This window comes from Hyalella azteca, unplaced genomic scaffold, assembly GCF_000764305.2.
Source record: "Hyalella azteca isolate HAZT.00-mixed unplaced genomic scaffold, Hazt_2.0.2 contig9536, whole genome shotgun sequence".
Lineage (NCBI taxonomy): Eukaryota > Metazoa > Arthropoda > Malacostraca > Amphipoda > Hyalellidae > Hyalella > Hyalella azteca.
This window is the reverse complement of record NW_025939605.1, coordinates 24737-50754: the sequence shown is the minus strand read 5'-3', so window position 1 is coordinate 50754 and position 26018 is coordinate 24737. Positions and strand designations below refer to the sequence as shown.

The 26018-nt window shown below is 38.3% G+C and overlaps 1 protein-coding gene across 4 annotated transcripts; it reads right to left on the bottom strand.

Annotated features, from left to right (window-relative positions):
- Window positions 1-1437: 1437 nt before the first annotated feature.
- Window positions 1438-25971, bottom strand: LOC108665401 (B-cell CLL/lymphoma 6 member B protein). 4 transcript variants are annotated; one of them, XM_047882039.1, is made up of 8 exons: window positions 18838-19035; window positions 18154-18243; window positions 17485-17574; window positions 16036-16137; window positions 14759-15535; window positions 13958-14353; window positions 3393-3820; window positions 1438-2962 (listed from the first exon to the last, which is right to left on the bottom strand). In XM_047882039.1, the coding sequence occupies exons 1-8, from the start codon at window positions 18841-18843 to the stop codon at window positions 2830-2832; spliced, it is 2022 nt and encodes a 673-aa protein (XP_047737995.1). In that variant the 5' UTR covers window positions 18844-19035; the 3' UTR covers window positions 1438-2829. The 4 variants fall into 4 exon arrangements, with proteins under 4 accessions (XP_047737995.1, XP_047737994.1, XP_018007640.1 ...); XM_047882038.1 differs by lacking the exons at window positions 1438-2962; window positions 3393-3820; window positions 18838-19035 and adding exons at window positions 10758-12724; window positions 25143-25971; XM_018152151.2 differs by lacking the exons at window positions 1438-2962; window positions 3393-3820 and adding an exon at window positions 10758-12724.
- Between the last annotated feature and the right edge of the window lie 47 nt (window positions 25972-26018).

Below are 26018 nucleotides of genomic sequence, written 5' to 3'. Positions count from 1 at the left end.
AATTACAGACTTTTGAATTTGTTCTTCTCATTTCAATACCTCAATAATGACCCATACTTTTACAATAAAAAAAAAAAAACAAGGCAAATGAAGATTCAATAAGCACCGAATCACCGCCATGGCACGGCTATGAGGTGCTTTTCTTAAAAGAGTTCATATGAAGCAATATCCTGCAGAAGTTAGATAATTATTGCCGTGTCTGTATGTCAAATGAAAGTTCGAACCTATTCATTTTCATTTCAGGTCTATTGGGAATTTCGATCAAATAAAGCCAGATTGGCACATAACTGATCCATAACATAACATGCATTTATTCGGATTGTTTGAATATTTTTTTTTCTACCTATGCAGGCTCATGAGTGCAATGACCCGCAAATTTAAATGAGACGCAGTTCACGGCTGAGCCAATTTTTAATATCATTAGTCTTGTGTAACAAGCACCAGCATCCAGAATATCGCGTTGTTGGAAGCGACTTTTAACCTTTTTGCTGCGTAAATCAAACTCATTTAACTACGGTGATGGGTAGAGAGTTTTCTTTATCATGAACAGGATTTTCATTGTGATCGTAATAATAATTAGTATAACACCTTCTTACTGACTCCTGGCTCTGGTGAATTAGTAAACATAATTGTTAGATGACATTAAAAAACATTTATCAAACAAAATTAGCCAGTTAATTTTCTGAAATTTCAGTAAAAAAATATCTTAAGTCTTTGTCTTTCAGCATGAAGCTTGGACGCCGCGATGTGCGTGGGCGCGCGTAAAGATGACGCGTTCATCTCAGAGCGCGGCAGCAGCCACAGTGGGACTGAACTTTAGAAGCAGATAAAATCAAGTACAAACATGGAATGGCATTTTTTTGTTAGTAATTTTTATTCTTTATTCATTTAAATGCATGTAGATCAGCCAACGCATGTCCAGAAACCGCGAAAATGGCAAGTAATTTTGCGAATTACAATTTCAACTATAAATATAATACAGACTAACGAAGTGCTAACTTGCTTAAGCCCGCAACAAATAGTCGTAATGTAGTTCAGACAAGATATACAACATCAGCAGCATTGTAACTATCTCGTGCAGGATGCAAATTTCAACAACATGCGGCCATGTCACAATCGCCACAAATTTCTTCAATCGAAAATTCAAGGCCTAGAATGGGCGACAGATCTCAGAAAGCCAGCATCTCAGGCAGATTGAAAACGAATATCTAATCTCATATTGAAAGTTAATTGCTGAGTGAACATTTTTCTCATGAAGTATAACTTAAGGAATTATAACTATATAACTTGTCCACAGATGGATTTTCGCGGTTTACACTTCACATAAACGGGTTTCTTCATGACCTTTCATTTCAGTATCGTTCGTGATAGTAGCGCATACATTTACAAAAAAACACGTGTTTTTACTGGCACATGTATGGGCAAAAATAAAAATCGCTCTTGCAAGAGTTTACTTGAGTAACAGTGGCACGAAAATGTCAACAAAACAATAAATTATATCACATAAGATGCTCGAACTTAACACAAGCAGCGCTGCTTTAAACAGCAGCAAAGTTAGTCGCCTACACATCACATTGGAAGCGTAATCATAAGTTAATCAACAGAATTAATCAACAGCAAAACTTCAACTACTCAAGTGTTAGCATCAACACTTCAAACATTTTTATGACTATAACAAACGCAATTCAAACGTTGACGCCGTTCGAAATTAATTAAGCACGATCAGAAGAATAATTGTCTACGCAAATAATTAAATGATGAAATCGTAGAAAGTAATTTGTGACACATCAAAACAGACAATATTTAGCGTATGCCTAATTCCCTCCCGGTAGATGATAAAGCAATGATGCATAAATCACCATTATCCATAAAATAGGTAATTAATAAGCATGATTCACTGCAATAACTTATCCAAACGACGAGATGAATTTGTCCAAATGACGTTGTCTTCATCAAGTTAGAAAAAACAACCGCCTTTGTCAATCTATGTCAATTTTCCATATGTTCAAAACAAATATTATTCATTATATAACTTGAAGCTACGTTCAAATCTAACGCAGCCTAATAACTTCAATTATTTCCTCCAAAAACGGGAAATTAGAGACAAGTTTAATTAATACATTACGAGGCTTCAGAAAACCTGGACGTTTCTTGAAATGCATTGCTAATAGTCCTTAAAGAAACATTCTAAAAGTTTTTACATAATAACTATGAGTATAGTGACTCGACTAGCATTTTCTGGTGACATTCTATTTACATGTTTCGACAACTCGAAGAACACTAAGTAGGAGATCGATCTTATGATCAATGGCTTCATAATGACTAGACATGTTGGAGAACACGATATATAGCGAGTGTTCACAGATCACTGCACATTTATAAAAAATCCAGAATTGAATAATACTATTCAATTAGAATAAACAAGAGAAAATCAGCGATAAACGCGTAACCAATGCCAGCATGAGGCAGATCAAGTTTACAATTGAAATTGATACTCAGAAGAAATGGGGCAATTTCAAACGAAGATATCACTAGAAAACTGGAAACGTGCATTCAAACTTTCCTTTAGTTCCTATAAACACGTTACTGAGGAAGACTGAGGAAGTTCCCAAAAAAGTTTAGTAATGTAGTAAATACCATTCAGAATTCACTCTATCAAACTGGGACAACTTAGCCAGTACTGGAAAAGTTGACGGCACAAATTCAATCCCACGAAAGGTTAGATCATGCATTGTAAAAGCTATTCGGTAAATTGCAACAATTAAACCAATATTCTTTGCTCGCTACCAGCAATGTTCGAAAATGTTAGCGTATAAGAAATGGACAAGCTTAAGACTCGCTGTGTCGCCGGTTGTTGCCGTTGTCAGGATGATGCTTGAAAAGATGGCGGGAAAGATGTCCGCGCTGACGGAACGCTATGCCACACCGACTGCACTTGAACGGCTTCTCGCCAGTGTGAATCCTGCGCGAGCAGCAAAATGTTAACAATGTGGACTTAACCTCTGAGTTAGTTATGATCCTGCTACAAAATCATAAAACAATTAAAAGGAGCATAATAGGACCGACCATTTGGTGAAAGGTCGGGGTAGTTGACTTCAATAATATTAAATTGTCACATTATTAATAAACTTTTCTCACACCGGACTTTAGGTAATCAACTAAAACAATCAATGAAAAAGTATTTTTTCTTCCTATTTGATTATTATCTCCATGTACTAGGATAGAATAAATAAGTATTTAAAGCTAATACAAACCCGATGAGTCTTAAGAGGTCATCAGTCTTGAGTTGGAATTAACTAACACAATCAAGAAAACGTTTTTTTCCAATTTTATAATCATTACTATGATTTACTATTGAATAATTACGCATTTAAAGCTAAAAAAATACACACCTAATGTGTCTCTTGAGGTCCTCGGTCTGATGGAAACCTCTGCCGCAGACGGCGCAGTGCAGCGGCCGGTGCTGCGTATGCGCGGCCATGTGCGCGCGGTGGTTGCCACGCGCTATCCAACTGCCGCAAACCTTGCACGCTCCGCCCAACTTGCACGACGCGCCGCGGTTGCCTTCCGTCTTGCTGCACGCGCCTGCGCCACCCTCTGCGCTGTCGACCTCGTCTCCACGGTAGTCCGTCGACGGGTACAACGAAGTCTCCATGCTTGGCATTTTCGGGAAAATTGATAGCGGTGATGTGGCCTTAGATGAAAATATTGAGTACGGAGATGTCGATCTCGAAGAGAATATGGAGTGCATGTTGCTTTCCGACTTCGTGGGGAATGGCGGGATTTGGCTCAGGACTCGAAGGAAAGCCGCTGCTGCAGCCTGTAAATTCATAGGCGTATTACACGTGATGATATAATTTTAAACGTATTTAAATTGGAACTATCTTGCGCGGTTTTATTAACTGTCACCATGAAAATGCAACACAAGTACATGTTATCTCCATAATTTAAACGCGAATAAAAGCGAAGAGTAGACAGACTATTTCGAACGGTCAATTATATGAAATGTGATTACATAATGTTAAAATGCGTCCGTAGGAGCTATTTCGTGAAACTAACATGTTAAAACACTATTTCTTTAGATGTAGCCTGCAATGTAATGACGTACTAAACAAAAAATATAATAATAAAGATGAATAACAACATTAAAAAAATTTGGGTCGCAAAACCTGGACAACAAAGATTTACCTGTGATTGCAGTCGACATGTACTTGACAAAATTAGTATAACCAGAGGCAACCAACGTCGTGGGCACATCTTGCTGTGCATATTAAAGTACTCGCTTCACAGCCATGATTTTCAGCATGCATTGAAGTATTTTCACGTTTGTTTATGACTTTTCATTGAGTAGCCCAAGAGCGATAATTAGTTACAGGAATGTTGACAATCTATCAATAAATGTGATATTAAGGTATATATTACGGCAGGTATATACATGAAATTTCAAAGGGATAAAATAAAAGTCTTGGTTTGTACAGAAACATTCAATCACATAGAGGAAACAACACGTATTTGGCCATAGCAATATCCACAAGAACGCGCCGAAATATAGCTCAGTTAAAGTGTTACCGACGCACGTGACTTACACTGCGACGTCAATACACATCTCAAAGAAATCGAGGAAGAACAAAATGCCTTAGACTCATGTACATTACGATATCAATATATTCAGATCAAGATGAGAGGGAAACACAAATAGGCCGATAAATAGAGTCTAATAATAGTTTGTACCAACATGACCGTGATGAGACAAGCAGTGTTTAAAGACACGCTATGCTCCGATGATTTCAAATGACGTTTGCTTCGTTAAAATAAATGGTTTTGGAATTCTCAAGCCTTCGGTTGCAGATCCTAAACGCAGCTTAGTAAAGGCGTGCAAAACCATCCACAGCCTTAAAATAAACAACAGAATTTCAGACATTTTAGATCGAGAACGACGAATTGTAGGTAATAATCGCCACGTAACTTGATTCACTAGCGCATCGCTTGCGCTAATCACGCTACCCGCTTACAAAACGCAAGTGTATTAATGCGTATCAAAATGTTTCCCTGCATTTTGCGCAATATTGGTTGAAGTGGGGGAAATCAGGCGAGTATATTCATAAAAAGATGCCATTAATTTTAATACTCTTGTAATTTTATCTCGCAGGACCAATAATCTTCGAAGAAATTAATGTTAACCCGAAGAAAATCATCATTGATGAGACAATAACGGCCAGCAAAGAAAAAAATTAGTCACACAAATAAGGATCCTAAATTTAACCTTCGGAAGCGAGGAACCTCCAAGACTAGATTTGCACACCGTAACAACTAAAATCATTGGTTGGAGCAAATAATGCAAGGCTTCTTGTCACATGCATTGATAAAGAAGAACAGGTCACTAATTCAATTTAAACAACTACATTTTCCGAGAACTAATCTATACGTTTTTTAATGTGTTTGATGAATACCATAACGCTCAAAATTATGAAAAGTAAAAAAAAATACAGGACAACAGCATTTGAGAACTTCAAGAGTTGCAAATGAATATGTTAGACTGGCGAGAGATGTAACCAGAATGGTCAATGTAACATTTTGAAGTTTCCTATAAACGACGAGCTAAAATATGATAAAACCTTGAATAGACTTGACCCTTTAAAACAGAAATGCAATTAACGGAATGCAATACTTCCGTACCAAGGAGTGATCAGCTCATTATGGTTCCGTACAAAAATAGGTCTTGTTACCTGTAAATGACGGACTGAATTTGTTAATTAAATCAAGATCATCGACAAAGTCTTATTCAAAACAGTAAACAATCATGCTCCTGCAAGTCCTTCGTGGCACTTGAAAGGCTCGGTAATTAAGAGCTGCTGCATGTTAATTCTCGTTAACGAAGAACATCCGATAAAAAATTTTCTCGTGGTGCCAGATGCCGCTGCACCGTCTGGCAGCTCGACAGAACGAAAATATGTTTTTTTTTCTGTTTGCAAAAAATGATGTTACTTTTGTTTTGCAAACATAAAACTTGCAATTTCTGTTTTGAAAGCAAATTAAATTCAGTTACCGCGTCTACCGTTTATCAGGAATTTTTTTACCGAGAAGAGTTGCAGGGAACCTGCTGCACGAACGTGCATGTTGAATTTACGAGATGTTCTAATTCTGCTCACGTACATTTTTAAACTTATATTTTATTGGGAGTATAACCTAAGAAAACATAAATATTAACGAACAAGTTAAGAGTTGTGAGAGTGAGAAGAATAACACGACATCATCATAAACTACACAGTTGAAAAAACGCACGCAGACAGAGCCTAACCTAGATTCAACGCAGAGAACTTGTCAGTCTAAAATTAATTGCAAACAAAAAGTACATGGGAGATAAAAAAGTAACCAACAATAAATCTTGAAGTTATCAAACAGAGTGCTTGCAAACTAAGCATACTAATATTGCACGACACTTGAGGATTAAAATTTATATCCATAGACGCCATCTTATTTTCACTTGGATTGGGTTGTTCTCTATTTACAAAATATATGAATTTTATGAACAACTACAATTTAAGTGAATGAATAAATTCGAGAGAATCTATGAAACGTTCGCAACATAAGACGTAAAGTTCGTCGCGAGGAAACTGAAAGTTAAAACTATTGGCCTTTATTTTCTACGCCTCTGATATAGAGTCCAAAATCAATCGTGTTACACTAGACATAAATCGACAAGCATTAGGAATTAAGATCAGAAAATATTGTTCAATGTTTCGTAAGTTCTATCAACAACATTAAATAAGCATAGTTATAAATCAACGTAACCTCCTATCCTAGTGCACGATGATCGGTACTGATCAGAACCCAAGAGGTCGCTAATAAATAGCTAATCGACAAACAAAACACACTAGGAACTTATCAACAATGACTAGAACAAATAGGACTTGCAATGCTGAGAATTTGACCAGACAGAAGGATACGGCGCTCGCATTGGTCAACGCGATTTAAATGGAGTAGCGAAGAGCTTACCAAGTTTCCTGTAGTTACCCAGATCCACCAAGATACAAAAAAGTTCACTGAGTCGAAAGCAGCCGCAATTAAATCAACTATTTAAAATAAATATACTTTATAAGTTTTTGTTTTTCGCCGCAAGCGCCAGCAATTATAAAGTAACGGAAGAACGGCCATCTTTGGGCAACAGTTAGACATAACCGTTTAATGCGAGTGTGGGAGCCACAACGGCGTTTGTTCGTCGTCGGTAAACAGAAGTGGTCGCCAGAACGGCCGTTCCGTAGACCTACACAGCACGACAACATGTACAAGCTTCACACCTAGACAAGGTCATATGGGACGCCTGACGCAAGCTTAAGCGTAAAAACAGTAGCAGGCTCTCGCAAACATATTCAAATAAATCATCATAAAACTCAGGATTCAATACAATTAAAATAACTTAAACTCATATATCAGTTTATAATACTCAACGGTAACGAGATGAAAAAATACCCAGAATTAAAGGCAACTGGCAAGAGTAACGCCGAGAGTTGATATAAACAAAACAAGAAAGTTATCTGGAAATTAGCTACTTTGATCAATGCGTTCAAAGTTATTGAAGAGATTCAAACCAAGTCTGTAAACTTCTTACGGCAGTTCGGAAAGATTCGATCAGCCAGGTATTTTCCACTAAAAAATTAAAAACAAACTAAACCAAGACGTAGATACCGTATCCTAGCTAGTCTCTGTCTACCAGAAACGCCGCAAATAAATTATAATAAATATACATTTTTAAATAAATATGCGATAAATGAACTCAATTACAGGTCACATATAGACTTGTACCAATTTCTGCATAATACCACGAAAATAACGATATCCTAACAAAAAAAACGGGCATTCTTGTAACCGTGCAAAACAATGTGGAGAAAATCACTTGAACTTACTAAGTCAACACAATGTGATCCAGGTCGAAAAAAAAACTCATTAAGTAAGCATTAAAACTCAAGTTATTATCTCTAATAATACGCCAACTATAACTAAGCGTACAAACAAAACACCAACTCGATGATCAGGAGACTGCAGCAAAGTTCCGAAGTCATGAACGGCAACTTCCTATAGGGTCGCAACCCTCGCACTGGAAGACCGTCACTCAAAACGCGTCCGCACAAACCTCAAGTCATAGTGAGCATCGCCGTGACAGGTCACTGAGGTCAGTGACTGTACTATCAGAAATAGTTAAAAATTCGTAACTCCTTCTGCCAACCAATAACTGACGCTTTTCAAGATAGACTCTTATCACAGAAAAAGAATAGGCAGCTAAGTGAGCTGCAACGAATTTCAATAGTACGGCCTGTGATCGCAGGAGGAAGTTCATCAGATAAGATGTCAAGAGTTTAGACTCACTATGTCTGAATGGAAGTCTGTGTGCCAGAAATCCAAAGTTATATTATTCGTCTCGTTAATCGAATAGTTGTGAGGACGCGACTTGAGGGTCGGTCGGATCTTACGTAACGACATCGAGAAAACAACAAGGAGACACTTACATCGCAATGCTGTCAATCACGTCGTCTACATTACTAAGAAAAGCTTTATTTGGAGACAAGATTTGTTTGGGTTACGGGCTGGTGCCAGCCTATCGGTCACTCACTCAAACGAAATCCATAAAAATTTGCCAATTCTCACGTAAGTTTATCGAAAACCCTCTACTGATATCGATTTGACCCACACTGAATTGTTGTTATCAGGTCTTCGTTGACCGTTTTTCGACTGATCAACCAATTTCACCTCGATTACAAACTTTCAATGACGTTCAACTGAACGTCGGAGCGATGCTGTGCACCACAAGTCTGGTGCAGACCACAATAATCATAATTATAACATTGAGAGAACTGGAAGGAGGGAGGATAGCAACAAATAAATTCAATGACAGTAGCGCAACAACGGGCAAGCAGACCATGGAGAAGTTTGTGCAATATACAGAAGACGAGTGAGAGATGAAATACGTAAAACAAATGGACGTTGATGCCGCGGTCGTTGCAATCACTTAGGGCAACGACACTGGCATGTTAAATGCTACGAGCTACACTTAAGCCTAGACAGCTCTGAGAGCAACACCACGAGCCACCGACGACAGGCATGAGCGCTTAACACGAATCACCTTCACAATGCTTACCAAATTCCCAGTGAGGTTTTGCAACATTTAATAATCGAATCTAGGTCGAAATTCAAATAGTTCCATAAAATCATGGCTCTAGTAGTCGAAAAAAATTCCGTCTGAAATTTAAAAACACTACACATGCTTTAAAACTTTTTTTCGACTATAAGCACCACGACAGAAATGAGCTACCGTGAATGATGCTTCATGACCCATCAGAAGTTGACACCTGCAAATCTTCCCCGCCAAATTAGATAAAGATTATTGTGAGACTTGATTATTTTGAACAAATTCCTTGAAAAAAATAGTGGCTACTTCAAAAGATTTTATGCTCTGATTCGCAGACGACTTCAAGTGCAAACTTTTTCCTAGATAAAATTTGCCGTAAATTGTTTGCAGTTAGGATTGATAACCGAGAGCACTGATTTTAATAGATAATTAATATTCGACGAAGTTATTGTCATCGTGATCAGCACCAAAATGTTCAGCGAAAAGGGACCTCTACCCACGAGATATGCATTAAACAACACCTCATTTTATTCTAAGCAGTGCAATGTCAGGGCAGCATGGCTTCATGAAGTTTCCATAAACCGGAACTAACAATTTTACCCCACCACGTTACCCCTATAAAGAAATAACGCGTCCCTGAATTACTCAGGGTGCTTCTCTATTACTTCTTAAGCAAAAAGCAACAGTAAAAGTCTGCAGCTCCTGATATGGTCAGACTCGGTATTCCAGCACATGGACATCCTCGTTACAGTAAACGGAAAATACATTATAAGAGACACTATGAAGAGCGTTGGTTGCTAAGCTCCACGTGACATCAAGTGGCAAGGAACAATGTACTTCATATGTCATCTAACCACCACTTAAGCAAAGAGTGTAGTAGCCGACATTATACATCAGCACCCAAGACGACACTAGCAGTGCTACACAAGCTTAACTTAGACCAGCACACAGGCTACCCTCTATTCACACACATGCTTAGACATAGCAGTAATGGTAACCACGAATAATCTTAAGTAAAATTGTTACACTAAAGTCTTTCAGTGAGCATTAGATGCCACAAATTATGACAAACATGAAATCTATGCAACTCCAAAAATTCGAATGAATTCTTACAACCGACCACAGTCGGATGTCCATGTCAAACACAGCCAGCCTTGTTCCAGCACCATCTAGGAAATTCCATCATGAAGCAAATAAATAGTGCGAAGTCAGTGTGGCTAAAGCATAACGTTATTGCTCAGATTTTTTGACGTTTTTTGTTGACGGCTGGTGAGAGCAACAACAATTTCAGATCAAACTACCAGTAATAATACATAAAATAAATTCAAATTCAATTGGAGAATTGGAATAAAGGAGCAATTTTAATAACGTCACAAAGGGAGCAATCTTCAATAGAGTATTGGAAAAAATGAGCTTAGCAGAGAGGAAGAGGGAGAGGTGTTTGCAGGGCAAGAGAAAAATAGCGACTTGCGGGAAGATGGACTCAGCCCCTACGAGTTTGTATTCAAATTGCAGAGCCACGTTCATAATGGAGGATTTAATTTTAGCGACATATGTTTTAGGATTGGAAAATGCTCGAATCAAGAGTGACACTGAAGTTGACGACGTAGCGAATTTTTTATGTAGTTGACACATTTGAGGAGTAACCTGAAATGAAACCCCTGTATTATAGCCTTATAGGTAACGATAATAGCAAACCTGATTTGGCTATTTTTTCAGGAATATCCAGCTGTAGCACAAGAACAAGGCTGTACACAAGACACAGCAGCTGCAGCAACAGACGAGGTAAGGGAGCAGCAGCAGCAAGGCAGGGGCACGGCAGGGGTAGGGACGGAGCGCACCGCGATGTTCCTGTTGCTGCTGTTGTTTTCCTTTACGCATTGCCATGTGGTTCTTTCTTCTTTGGTTCACATACCGAAGTGTTAATTGCGCCACTGTTTGTTCCTTCGGAATAATTCACTATCACAACTTACGGCCAATATTCGGCATTTGTGTCTAGTCCCTTCCATGTTCTTGCTGACATAACAAGAGAACCACGTAAATAATTTTGCTCCCTACACTTACCCATCTAACATTTACCACAAACTAGCTCACCATTCTTATTTCATACTCACTTGCTCACCTCGGACACTATAAACCCACTCATCTCACTTACTGAACAAACACCAAACACTAACACGCGCATCTTTTCCACACGCAAACTCACTATACACATGCTAGCCTCAGGTACACCACACACGTGACTCATAAACACCACAAAATCATTAACCTCACTTACACCACACACTCATCAACAGCATAAACACCACACCCTTAGTTGACATTTGCCTGACGTACATCACACACCTTGCTCACGAACACCACGCATTCCATACGTACAAAACACACTTACTCTTCTCACTAAACAATGAAGCTCTTAAGCTCAGCTGCCACACGACCGAATGGGACCCTACAAAGCAGCGAGTTCTTGTACACGAAATGAGCCTGAACGGACAAAAATGCATATGTATAACGAAGAATAAAAACGCAGCGTTCATGATTCATTGGCTGCGTGTTACAGAATTGCAGAATAACCCACCCATGGAATTAGATACGAAGGCAAATGCAAGTTTCATTAATGGCAGCTGATGTGAAATAAATATAAAAACACAGCCAGAATGCAGTCATTAGTCCAAAAATGAGGTAACATTAAATCGAAGATACTGAGTTTTGCAATAAACCGTTGTGTGAATGCCAAGAGGTTGCCATGAAAAGCTGTTCTCTGAGAGCAGCTAGCGCACGGTAAATCTTTATGAAACAATGAGAGCATCACAAGCCCGTTACTAATAGAACAGTAATGCCTTAAACGTACGCACATATAAAGCTTCACTACACACATAGCAGAGCACCATTAAAGAGACACAGATAGAGAAGAGCTTAGAGATGTTCTGATCGCTGTATACAGTGGGTACTGATGATGTGTGTCTGTGAATCACTTCGCTGCAGCACCAATTCCGTGTGTTGTACCGGCACACCAAGACTGCTGCCACTGCTGTCATCCTTCTGTTCCTCGTGGTCACTGTTACTGTGCTGTAGCTGTGCCTGTTGCTGCTCACTGTTGCTGTGCTGGTCAGACTGCTGGATGGCGTCTTGTAATATCTGGTCGTGGTTAGGATGTCGCGTCCTGAGGTGCGTCTTTACATGGCCCGACTGGTTGAAGCGCTGCTGGCACAGAGGACACTCATAGGGCTTGGCTCCAGTGTGGATGAGTTGATGTCGCTGCAGGTTGAAGCGAGAAGTGAAGAACTTGTGGCAATGTTCACACTCCAGGAGCCTTCGCATTGAGCCTCCGCTAACGCCCACCTCGCTCTTGATGAAACAGCCTTGCACTTCGAGTATAGTTCCTTCTGATGTCGTGCCATTGTTGATGTTGTTTGATACGCTACAGACCGTGCTACTAGTGCCGCCGCCGCCTGCCGTAACAATAGCAGCACTGGAGCCAGCAGACGAGCTGTTGCTGTTAGCGGAAGCGGCAGCAGCAGCAGCAGCAGCTGCGGCTGCAGCAGCAAAGTTAGTCATGTCGATACAACGCGCCTCGTCACACACCCCGGCAACACCAGCCTGTAACACAAGACAACTCCCGTCAGTCGGTCACTGCCTCCACAACCTAGCCGGTTCAACACTATGCTTCCCCGCTCTCCGTAAAACTGACTTTACTCAAGGATCTTTTTCACTGTAAATTACGGTCATCAGCGATATTTCATTCTTTGATTCTTGCCTAATCGGCTTGAAAAATATTCCAAGAAAAATTTAAATTCATTCAACTTTAGACTTCAACATTTTACCTGTATTTAATTCACATCGGCACAAAATTAAATCTATTAACTTCAACTCAAGTTAGAGAGCAAAGATTCGCAGTGAGAGCAGGCAGAGTGTTTATTCGGCTAGGTAGTGAACGAGTATGAAAGCGTTAACAAGAGAGACTCCACTGATAACATGAAGCACTCCATTGAGAAGGAGAGACTGCCTTAACCACTAGCACATTTGGACAGCAAAGGTACGTAATTATAATGACAGCAACGTGTGATTAGGAGTAGTCTTATGTGTACGGCCGGGATGCACCCACACAGAAATATTCCTCATTGCTGAGACACTTTCCAGCCTCTTATATACTACAGTCAAGATCGCCTTGAGCTTAGCACACAATAGATACCAAGAAACGCCTTGAACTTCTCTTTCAATAGGCGTGAAGAATCGTCGCGAACCTTTTATACAAGAGACTTCTATATTTCTGAAGGAACTGACATAGTGCCCGGACAGAAGGCTATCTAGGTAGTATGCTGTGGATGGACGCATCCAACGACTGGTTCAAGAATCAACAGCCGAAGCAGGCGACTGCATTAAGCGCTTAGATCAATGGCCGCGCGATCTCGACCCAAAATCAAAGTCAATACGGGTATGTAATAACGTGAATAGTACATTATAAATAGCAATGCATATGTCAGCAAAAAAATAAAAAGTTAAAACGTTAAACGGCAATTGATGAACTTTTATCTTACATGGCATCCTAAAAGGCCAACAAAAAGTTTTGAGAAAAATGTCCTGGCAGAATGTACGGCTAAATGTCATGTACATTCTAGTACGCGAAGAAATATAACACTTAAACATTGAGTACTTTGATAAAAAACTGCAATGATAAAGAGTTGAGAAGAAGGTACACACCCCAAGAGAATGTACTCACCTCAAGACGTACGACTCAATAAAGTTATCACCTCAAGAAGTAGGTACTCACCCAGAGGTAGAGGTAGGTAATGTTCCCATAGGTAATTACTGCTCCTGATAAGGACCACTCACCCTGGCGGTGGGCGCGTCATGAAGGGCGTGGTCGCTGAGCTCCTCCGCGTGCAGCGCCAGGCCAGGGATGCCCAAAGAGACGTCGCCCCCTGAGCTCCCCACCCCCGTGGGTGGAGGAGGAGACCCCACGTCCCCCCCGTCACCCCCGCTGAGGTGATGTGAGATGGGGGAAGGAGAGGAAGGACTGTGAGGAAGCATGTGGTTGTGTTGGATGTGCAGGGGGGAGTGATGAACCACGGACGAGGGATGGTGAGGGGAAGTGATGCATGAGGATGACGGCGGTGTGGGGGTGGAGGTGGAGGCAGGGGGGGCGTCGTCGTAGCTGTGGCTGCTACTGTTGCTGTTCGGTTCCCATGGGTCGCCCGTCAGGTTTCCGCTCGGCTCCAGCTTAATACTCTGCACAAATATATTAATCATTGAATTTTGTCAGACACTGAATTGCAACTGAATTTGGAGCAAATACGTTTTTCATGCACCAGCAAATAATTGATCATCGAGGAAAGTTAAATAAATGAAACAAACTTAAAGTATGCATGAAAGTCTGGAAAATGTTAGTAAGGATTTCTTAAATCTCCCATCCAAGCCTTGCCCTCAAACACAAAAAAAATATTTTTTGCTGCAGAAATACATAGATTCATTGAGTATGTTTTGTAGACCAAACAAATCAAAAAGATTTAGTTAAAGCTAGGCTTACTATAAGAACCAGCGGAGGAAATGCACCATTCAACACTTAACAAGAGCTTAATGAAAGGAGAGATAGAGAAGACTTTAGTACCAGCAAAGCAGGCCTAAAGTTCTCACCATCTTGACCTCGTGTTTATCATCAACAGTGCAGGGCTGCGCAGTGACGGCTGATCCATCATCACTGCTGGCGTAATGGTCAGCGGCGCTGGTGTAGATTACCTCCCTGGCGGACACGGTGGCCTCATCCCCTGGTCCTCCTCCAACGCGGCCAACATAGATGGCCGTGCCAGCCACGGAGTATAAAACGGCGTCTGAAGTCGACAAGGCGGCGCCATGATGGCTGTTGTTGCTGTAGTTGAGGTGGTCGAGGTGTTCGTCGCCGGGGTTGACGGGAACAAGCACCACTTGCGAGGGGCCTGATCCGTTAACGCCATTACCCCCACCACCTGCGGTGTTAACGACACTTTCCACTAACCGATGGGTAGCTGCGTTGCCGGGGTTGAGGTCAACAACAACGCTGTTGTTAACAGGTCCACTGCACGCCACAACAGTGCCTGTTTTCCCATCAAGGTCTTTGTCTCTTAACATGACACTTCCATTAGAATTGGTGCCCAGGTAGGCAGGGCTGTAGGTAGCGTAGTGCGGGGCTTCTATTCTTTTCCGCTTCACACTTGGTGTGGACTGGATGTACATTGGAGACCCGTGTAGTGTAGGGCCATTGTTTGTGGGCTGGCTTAATTGCTGCTGGGCACTTAATCTTGGTGGAGATGCCAATCTTTTATTAGTACAATTGGAATGTTTTTCAGAAGGCTTCTCAGGCTCCGCGAGTCCCTTGATTTTAAGGTTCTCAGCTGTACTGATGAGAGAGGCAAGCTCTGCTTGCGACACGCTCACCTGGAGAGACGTTGGTTGAGCATTAAACAATATTACATGTAGGTTCCAGCTAAGACATGTATGATTAAATGGGGGTAATATTATACTAAGAAAAATTGACACCAATTCATCCCAAAGAGTTTTATTTTTAATATGATCGATGTAGAAAAGTATAATATAAAAAGAATGAAAATTCATTCCTTTGTCTAAAATTGACAAAAAAAATTTTCCCAACATGATAATGCATTTATGTACCTATCTATTATCAGCTCGACTGGTCTTAACAGACTCAGACAACAATATTATACAAGAGTCACAACTCTTAAATTAAAACCTGGAATAACCTCATAATTTATTAAATGCAACAGACCTAGACACATAAAATCAGACCATATTCTACATTAAAAAATAAAATAAATAAATACGCTTTAAATGCAATTTTTGCAATTTTTTACTATAGATAGAAATTTTTTAGCAATAAATTCTAAATTTATTGCTGAGATATCAGTAAATAATCTCACCTCGCCCTTGTAAATGAACTCAATGAGTGCCTCCATGTCATGGCTCTTGACATCCTTGAGGAACACAATAGGATGCTTGCAGGGGTTGCTCTGGAAGAGGGTCTGCAGGAACAAGGTTATCATCATTATACATGAAAATTTTGAGACCTCAGAATATGGTTTTGTTTTAGCATAGACGTCATCTGTTTTTATCCTCTCATGTTTTTTTTGGCCACTTGTAACATGCCCTCGAAGTTCGATCTGAATGAGACTTGAGACACCATGACAATCTCTTCGTGGAATAATAATAATAATGGTATTTTGTACACATTTACACAGTTGTCATCATTAAATTTATGCCAGAAACAATAAAATTATTACTTTTAATATTTGTCATAATAATAATGCTTACAATATCATATTATCCCAGCAACAAGGGTAGGTATAATTCTATATAAAACTTTTAGCAGCCTCTTCCCAGGAGATATAATTTAAATATATTTAGATGGTTGCTACCAGTGAATTTATGGCAGAAACATTCACATCATAGCTAACATTCAGTAAAATAATAATAATTAAAATATCATATTATTCAATAATATGATATTAATATCTTCTTTAGATCTCAGACTAATTTGATGTAATAGATAACTTATTTTTAGCATACTCATGGAAAATAAATTAAATTACCTTTATATATTTGGCTAATATTAATTTTATTGTTAACTTTACTAGGTATATTATTTGTTTTTTTTTCAACAAAAATCATTATAGAGGGATGTGTAAAAGCAAAAAGTTCTTGAGCACTGACTTGTATTTAGACAAAAATCTTAAATGCACCATAATTATAAACTTGCTAGGCCCTAAAAAGAGGGATGTCCATGTTGTTTACATGAAAATCCATCCTAAATAATATCAAATAACTTTACCTGTTCCTTGGTCCTTATCAGTTCCTGTTTAGAAGTACAGGTTTAGTGGCAATTCATCCAGAGGTTATTAAATAGAGTTATATATAAATCCATGATTTGATCAAAAGGCCAGTCTAGCCAAGAAAAGTACAAAAATTGGCGACAGGCCTATCCAGGCCTATTCTTCAATGTCGAAGATACCATACTATACTATGCTGTGAGCAGTGCTGCTCATAATAGCATCTCTCACAGGAAATGTTAGGTCAACCTGTGGAGTAACCCAAGCCACGAATCTGTTGGTTCATATGTTCAGCCTGCCACGACAGGTAAACTTTCTACATTGTGTAACCCAGCTAAGCTGCAGTCACCTAGTGCCTCCATGTGGCTCATCAGAAACAACCTCTGGAGCAATGTTGTGTTAGCTGCCACTCTTATATATTTCAAGTTCATGAACAACTTTTGCTCACAGTTTACTTTGATGATAATGTAATTATGATAAGATAAATAATGAGGAGAAAATGTAACTAAGACCCAGAATGTAGAGAGCAGCCACAGAACTCACTTGAAAATAAGGGGAGCAGGCAGAGAGAACAACCTTGTGGGCAGGGAATGATTTGCCATCGCATGCCAGGGTAACATCCACAAAAGCATCCTGCTCATAGAAATTGAAGATGAAATAATGTGATGGAATGAAACATTCAAAACTATATTTATAAGTTTTCTTTCAGCAACTTGATTTTTATTCTAAATGATTGTAATTAGATAAAATATAAACAACATAGTCTCCAACAAACATAACTAAAATAATGTGAGAGACTAATGTAACAAATTCATTAAAATTAAGAATTATTAGGCATTACCTTATAACTTACAATCTATAAGATGAGGAATGAATTTGTACTTGTATACAACCTCTGGGTATTGTAAGCTAAAAGCCATTAGTATATCAAGGCACAAGTGGTTCCACGTGTAATTTCAGAGTTTGACAAAGGATAGCTAGCTACATTAAGTATCATATGTTAACTAACTACAGAGGACATCTTCAATTTATGCTTTTGGTAGTCAAGATCATGGAGGACAATTTTCAATAAAAATTTTAATACCAATAGAATTTATTCCAATCATTTCTTTGCATAACATTCAGTTACATTTGAATGATCTTAGACACTGATTTTAATAAAAACACAGTTTGCCATTACATTTCCTCAATACCCAAAAGACATGAACTGACCTGAGTGCGGAGAAAGCAGAACACCTCAACCAGGTTATTTTGGTGGTTATTCCATTTGAGGAGGAACTGATCTTGATTCATGTTGAGCAGCTGTAAACAGAAGAAAAATATAAAATGTATCAAATCTTTCTTTTTCATGCAAAAATCAAAATACATTTGATCCAACAGAATAGAATCAGAAAAATTCCATTATAAAATAAAATGACTAAGAACAGTTTCAAAGAAATTACACAATAAATTATAGTGATCAAGGCCAAGATAGTTGAAGACAAATTTTCACCAATTTATCACTCTGAAACTATCTTGAGATTCATTGAGAACACAACTAATCTTTTCTTAACTTTAATAACTTTAGAGATAAGGTTTCCCAAACATTCGAGTGTTATTCATGCAATCATAGTTATTATTCTTATTTCTAGAGGGGTGAATAAATGAACCAGTACACAAACATTTTGGAACAAAATATTTATTTGCGTTTTTTGTGAAGACCTTTTGTCGTTGCTACAAGAAGACTTGGTAGTAGGCTTTATGCAATGACAGGCACTCAATACAGATCAACACGATGGAACTAACTTTGCATTTACTCACAGCAGGTTATTAGGGTTAAGAAAGAGAAAAATAAAAATAAAGATTGCAGAAACAAAAATTCACTATTGAAGCTATTTTATTTCTAGGGATACTAACTTTCATAGAGTAGCATTTCTTCTCTGTAGCCAAGTCACAAGAAGTTATAAATACTTCACTTTTACAAGCTCAGATTTCATAGTAATTGCTTGCTAAGGTGCGAGTCTAATGTTCATAAGATTCAGTGTGAGGAATGGTATTTAAGGACAGAATTGTAGAGTGAAGAAAAATGGGTAGCCACTTGCGTATGAAATTCAGTGGGTCTAGAAATGTTAAAAGAAACATGAATTGTAATTAACGTTCTATTGATTATATAAATTAGTATGAGATTTTGTTCATTTGATAGAACAGGAATTAGGCAAGAGGCCTGCTATCATCTGCACATACATGGTACATAAAAACAAAGTAATCTTTGTGCACGTGATAGGAGTTAAATGAAAATAACAACTGTTGTGGCATCTATGAAGAAGTGTCTAGGCAACCACAATCAGCCATTATCATACCTTGGTCTTTTACAGTGATTATTTGTCCTTGCTTTCTAGACGGTAAAGTATGGCACAACATATGTCCAGAACACTGAATTTGTCAGCCAAATTTTCCTATGTATGATTGAGGGGGACAACAGTTGCATAAACTTTTCTATATTTAACAATATATACATTTTGAAGACCTGGAAAGAGAAGCTATTTCAGAACATCAGTCTCTAACCATTGCTTAGAAAAGTTCCCTTGACTGGAGTTTCGGGCTTGTTATGGTAGATAGCATAGACAAAGGAAAAGTGATGCAGAGGACTTTACAGTATCGATTCCAGAGGATCAAGATGATGTATGTAAGCCAATGACTAGGCCTGAGTCAATGTCCATGATACATGCGACTGAAAGTGAATCGAGCAATGGGCTTAATTCCTCGATGGATGGATTTTTGTCATGGTTGTCAAATTCGATTTCTGTTCATTTCAGCGTTCAATAAATTTTCCCAATGGCAAATGCTAGACACAGACATGCGGTAAATGGACAAAAGCAGCATTGCCATCACTGCCAGTGGCAGAACACATACAATAAGAGCAGGAGATATCAACCCATGCAGTATTGAATGATCAATCAATAATTTGTAATCAGACATGGAAATATGTTGTCAAGATGGCTTTAAAAGATGCCATTATCTTGATGTAAATGCAATATATACCTTATACACTGAATGGTTATGTAAGATTGCAATAAGTCAAGCAATCCAATTACACTCTACCTTAGCCAAAAAAGTAAGCATTATGCACTATGCTGCATTTATATTAGCAAAAGATGTCTCAATTTTTGATGTTTGGATAAGCTTCTTTGATTTAATATATAATAATAAATAAAATAGCACTTTCAGCATTTAGTAGGCCGTAGGCCTGTCAGGCTGTCGCCGATTCTTAACATCGCAGAACATTCACAGCATTTTACGGTCTCAAACTCCCAACTTACTGCTACAATCATGCTGTGCTTAACCACCAGCCTCCTTGCCGATTCTGACCAGAAACTGGCGCACAGAGCTGGGATCAAACCCTCGCCTCTCTGTGCCAATCCTGGTACTCTGAACTGTGACTACACAGGGCCACCCTACCCATAATAGCAGTTTCAGCATTTATTAGACAGTAGGACTGTCATCAATTCTAAACATCGCAGAACATTCACAGCTAGTTGCAGTCTCGAACACACAACTCACTGCTCCAATTCTGCTGTGCTTAACCGCCCGGCCTTCTTGCCGATTCTGACCAGAAACTGGTGCACAGAGCTAGGTTCAAACCCACACCTCTCTGCTCCAACCCTGATATTCTGAACTGTAACCACTGGTACACACAAGCCCCATTTGAGGCTAAGCAAATTAGATTCAAATTTGGAATTTTACTCGTATAATCAAAAATGGCTTTATGACTGGTTAAGATAATTCATGTATAAAAAATGTATTACCGCAAAACTAATGAAAATATGACTCCAAAAGCCAAGTAGAAGGGTAGAAAGTAGATACTTCCCCTCTGAATTGAAAACAGCACAAGTTACAAAGTACAACCTGGTGATGAAAACCTCTACTCTCGTAACTGCAACTTGAGCCGTGATTTAATGCCCATGAATACCATATCCCCACCATCATAGTGGCAAACCAGAGATTTTTCAGTCAGCTCATTTTCAATTACCTTAGTCCTTATCTACTCAATATTTTAACCAGTTTCTTATGCGTAATAATGCTGGTATCCAAGATACTTACTAGTCCACTTATAGGACTCATAAATGAACTTGAGGAAGGGCAACAAATTATGTTCCCCCTTTGTCACTATTCCCGCCATAGAAAGCCATTTATGAGCCACAAACTCATTTGCAAATTCCAGTGCACATGGTACCCTAAATCTATAATTTTACCTTAGTAACAGCAACAAGAACATTTGTCATTAGGTATTTTAGAGGCAGCTGTACATGTAATGATACTGCAACATACTGCAACTATGTGATCACTGACAAAATATTTTGACACTTTTCAGTCCACTAATTATGCAGAATATTTTGGCAGGAGCATGGTACTGAACTCAGTAGAACTGCAAATGTTGAAAATTTTGTAAATGACCCATTTGTGGACCATGATTTCCTCAATTAAAAAGAAATACATTACATTAGAGCTGCAAGATTTCATACCCACTAAAAGTAAATGACATTAGAGCTGCAATCTTTTAGAAAAAAGTAGGACTTTTCTCAACTAGGTTACAAACAAGTTGGAAAAGTCCTACTTTTTCTGAAATATTGCAGTTCTAATATCATATAATATCAGTAGGTATGAAATCTCATGACTCTAATGCCATGTATTTTTGTTCGATTGAAAAAATTGCAGGCTGTCGTGAACATGCTGTTTCATGAAATGTTCAAATTCCACAATCTGCATTACTTCATCGCTCCTGCCAAAATACCCTGCAGATGCAGAACGTAATAACAAGTCAACCCAAAACATTTCCTTGAAGGTTGAGTAGTTGCAGTCATGTTAGAGCGGTCAGAGTGCATTATCACGTATTCAGTTGCCACTTAAGTGAAGACAAATGTTAGTGTTGCTGTACAATTGGACTATTTTTAAGGTAAAATTATATATTTGGGTTAACATGTGCATGCAACTTTATAAAAAAGTTTGCAGCTCATAAATGGCTTTTCATGGCCAAGATATGGAATTCATGGCTTGCAAACCCATAAAACCATGGTTCAAAAATTCAGTCGCGGCTTGACAATTAGATATACGTATTCCATGCCTGGTTACAAAGATCTGAAAACAATTTTGATATGCCTGAGAAATATTTCGATATAAAACTAGACAAGCTAATAAGGTATAAAATGAATTCAAAATATTTTCCTAAATTTTTGTAGTAATTTTACATTGCAGGGTAAACACACCATATTCCGACACCTTAAGGACGTAGCAAGAAATAAATTGCTATAAATAGATCACCGTATGCGCAACTTGAGTTCTGATTGGTTTACGTCACTCTCAAAATACCACACTATGCGCCAGCAATGATGAAATGTCACAAACTGTTGCCATATTTATTTAAAAGCCTTTAAAAATCAAATATAAAAAATCGCTGAATTCGGAAACTGTGTGCAACTAAATGCGGCATATTGTGAGACTAATTTGGACAGCGCTTCGAAATCGTAATTCGTAATTCCGACACCCTGTGTTGGAATTCCAACACCCTGTGCAACCTGTGTCAGAATACGACACCCTGTGTCACGGCTGTATATCATAATTCCGACACCATGTCAGAATTAGTTTTTATGTGTCTAAAACCGTCTCTTAAATCAATCAACTATTAATTTATTTCCCACCTAAAATCAGCAAATACAAGTATACTTAAAGGATTCCTAATATATTCACAGACTTATTTAAAAGTATCAAACCATAATATTCTTTCTACACAAACAGTTTATCACTATTTAGTAAAGCAAGGTCAACTATCAATTTTCATACATATTTTTGATGTTCTCACTAGTTGACTTGGACTTTTGCTCTGCGGATCTTAACATTTTCCTGCTAGACCTAGGGTTTTGCGGAAATCTGGAATGCAATGCGTGGAACTAAGACCAAGCTTAATATAAAGGAAAAAGTTAAGGGGTGTCAGAATTATGCACAGTGTCGGAATATGGTGTGTTTACCCTAAATGATATTTTCAACAACTTTACTACATCTTGTATGAAGAACTGGCAAATTGGTTGTTGTATGCATTATGATAATCTATGCATCATTTGCATTAGAAATTCAGAACTGCCAGTTTGGTAGCCTGGCAGGCCTAAATGGAAATCAGGCAGAATCTAGGATAAATGCGGTATATTCCAACATCGTGGGTAATTCTGACACTTCTCAACTTTTTTCCTTTATATTAAGCTTTGTCTTAGTTCCAGGCATTCATTGATGGTTGAAATAGTGACGTCATACTATTGCGTGCCATACTATTGCCAAAACACTAGGTCTGGGCCATCTGGCGGGAAAATGTTGAGATCCAAAGAGAGGCAGTGCGCATCACCCAGTGAGAACATCAAAAAATGTGTCAAAGTTGATAGTTGACTTTGCTCAACCAAATAGTGATAAACTGTTTGTGTAGAATAATATTATGGTTTGAGACTTTTAAACAAGTCTGTGAATATATTAGGAATCCTTCAAGTATACTTGTATTGGCTGATTTCAAGTGGTAAATAAATTAATAGATGATTAAGTTAAGAAACGGATTTAGACACATAAAAACTAATTCCGAGTTTCCGACACAGCTTGGAATTAGAAACACATAGCTCGTTCCAAGCTGTGTGCAAAAATTAAAATTTTCTTAATTAAAAACTTAATAGCTCTTAGGGTAAACGCGGTATATTCCGACACATTAAGGACGCATGAAGAAATTAAAAACTATAAAAAATAACTGTATGCGTTACTCTAGTTCTGTTTGCTTTATGTGACTCGCAAAACACCATACTACGTGCCAGCAACGATGAAACGTCACAAAATGTTGCCATATTTATTTAAAAGCCTTTAGAATGCAAAGTGCAAACCTACCAAATCCCTATATTCCGACACTGTGTGTGGCAATATTCGGCACGTGGTGAGGCGTATTCCGTCCGCGCTTCAAATTCTACTGATTGCATAGTGGCAAAGCAGAGAGTTTTTTAGACTCTCCCTCAAGTTCATTTTTGAGTCCTATAAGTAGACAAACAAAGTATCCTGGATACCAGCATTATCATACATAAGAAATTGGTTTAAATCTTGAATAAATGAGGAAATCAAAAATGAACTGATTCCAAAAAAGCTCTGGTTTGCCACTATGCAGCGTCGGAATATATGGAATTGGTAGGTTTGCATTCTGAAAGCTTTTAAATAATTATGGCAACAGTTTGTGACGTTTCATTGTTGCCGACACCATGGCGCGTGCCGCGTAGTGCGGTGTTTTGAGAGAGACGTAAAGCAAACAGAACTCGAGATGCGCATACGGTGATTTCTTTACAGCTATTTATTTTTTGCCACGTCCGTAATGTGTTGGAATATACCGCGTTTACTCTAGTACTCACAAATTGGACAATAATGCCAGTGAATCTGGCCAATTTCACCCATTCTAAGACTTCGTCTGATTTTTCCAGCAAAAAATAAGAAAAATGGAAATTTTTAACCAGAAATATTTCCAAATTGCACATCAAACAATCATTTTTTACTACAATTTTTTGAAAAAAAGCTACCCAAGATTCCAAAACAGGGCAGCGCCAGAACAATAATTTGTAGGGTTCAATTTCCGTTTAATAAATAAATACACTATACACAGCTGTTTGAATATCACTCTCAGATGCTTTTAAAAAAGCTGTGAGGTCTATTTTTTGTGAAAGAAAACTAAACATGAAAAAAAAAAAAACATTTCAATTGAAGGTAAGCAACGCAAATGTTGTAGCAACTCAAGTGACAATGTGGCACTGATTTTAGTCTATAATATATTCTATAACTGCTATAACACACAATTTCAAATTTCTAACCATTGTTGGTCATTCTCAATTTTTTTTCTTTTCCAGGCCACTATTCAATTAAGAGTAGGCTACAACACATTTTTATAGCCTAAGTTATCAAATGTTCGCATTTCGAATCGGATGACGTGTTGTATTGACAAATCTACGTCATGCTTCCAAATGAATCAAAGAGATGTTATCGCCAAGTGTTCAAACTGCTGATTATCTTGCTCTACTGTCACGATTCCCGCAAACATCACTGACTGAAAATTCATAACAAAGAGGAATTAAATAAATTGAACTAGAACAATTTTCCCCGATATATTCGCAGAAACTAACCTGACCAACTAATAGAATAGAACAGAATGAAAAACGCACCTTTCTAGAATTAAAATCTTCTTTGTTCCATCATAATTGTTTCCCGTACGCAGTGCCACACACAGCCCACAGAGATTACTGCTGCCATCTGGCTTACCTAACAAAAACAATCGATTCAAAGTTTTCTATGATAAATGAAATTCCATTTCACACGGGTAACTTGAGCAAAGCTCAGTTTAGCGCATTGTCCAATCAAAATCAGAAAAAGTTAGAATGAGGTCACTCGATATATAAGTCATCATCATTTGGTTGTAATTTTTTGTATTATAGTTTAAACGTACATTAAAAAAAAACTAAAATTTTTCCTCGTTCATTCAACTCAATGGTTAATAATAACGCCATCGGACAATTATTCCCGTTGCTCTCTTCAGATCGATGAATTCAACTAGCATGGATACTAGCACAGTTTGCTTACCTTTATATATGACGACACGACTCGTCACTGAATTAATTAATCTACGTGATCACTATTCGATCTGAAATTTTTCCTCGATCATGATGCGGTGGTCTCAACGCAAAATTCAAGTTAGCTCTTGTTGAATTTGTGTGAATACCGTTGTATTCAAGAATATATATTTATATATTCTTCTTATTCTTATATATTTGTGAATACCGTTGACAAATTAGACACGGCGACGGCGAGAGTAGCACTTTCTCCGCATTTCCAAAAACCGTGCTACTGCACTGTAATGCAACACAAAACTATTGGGCTTTTTAACGAGCAGTAACTGGTCGGTACGTTACGAGACCGTGTGTGACTATTCATGAAGAGAAAAATTCTATTTTTTTGAGTCACTAACTGACTTGCACTACCAAAACATCCATAAGTGTACTGCTCAATCAGAGACTAACATGTGCTCTAGGAAAATCGGGAAA

Bases quoted from the DNA above. Each gene is read 5' to 3' on its own strand.
- LOC108665401 (XM_018152151.2), bottom strand. The intron at 15,536-16,035 runs GTGAGATTATTT...ACGTCTCTCCAG, and splicing joins AGTTCATTTACAAGGGCGAG to GTGAGCGTGTCGCAAGCAGA. The intron at 12,725-13,957 runs GTGAGTGGTCCT...CTTGTGTTACAG, and splicing joins ATGACGCGCCCACCGCCAGG to GCTGGTGTTGCCGGGGTGTG.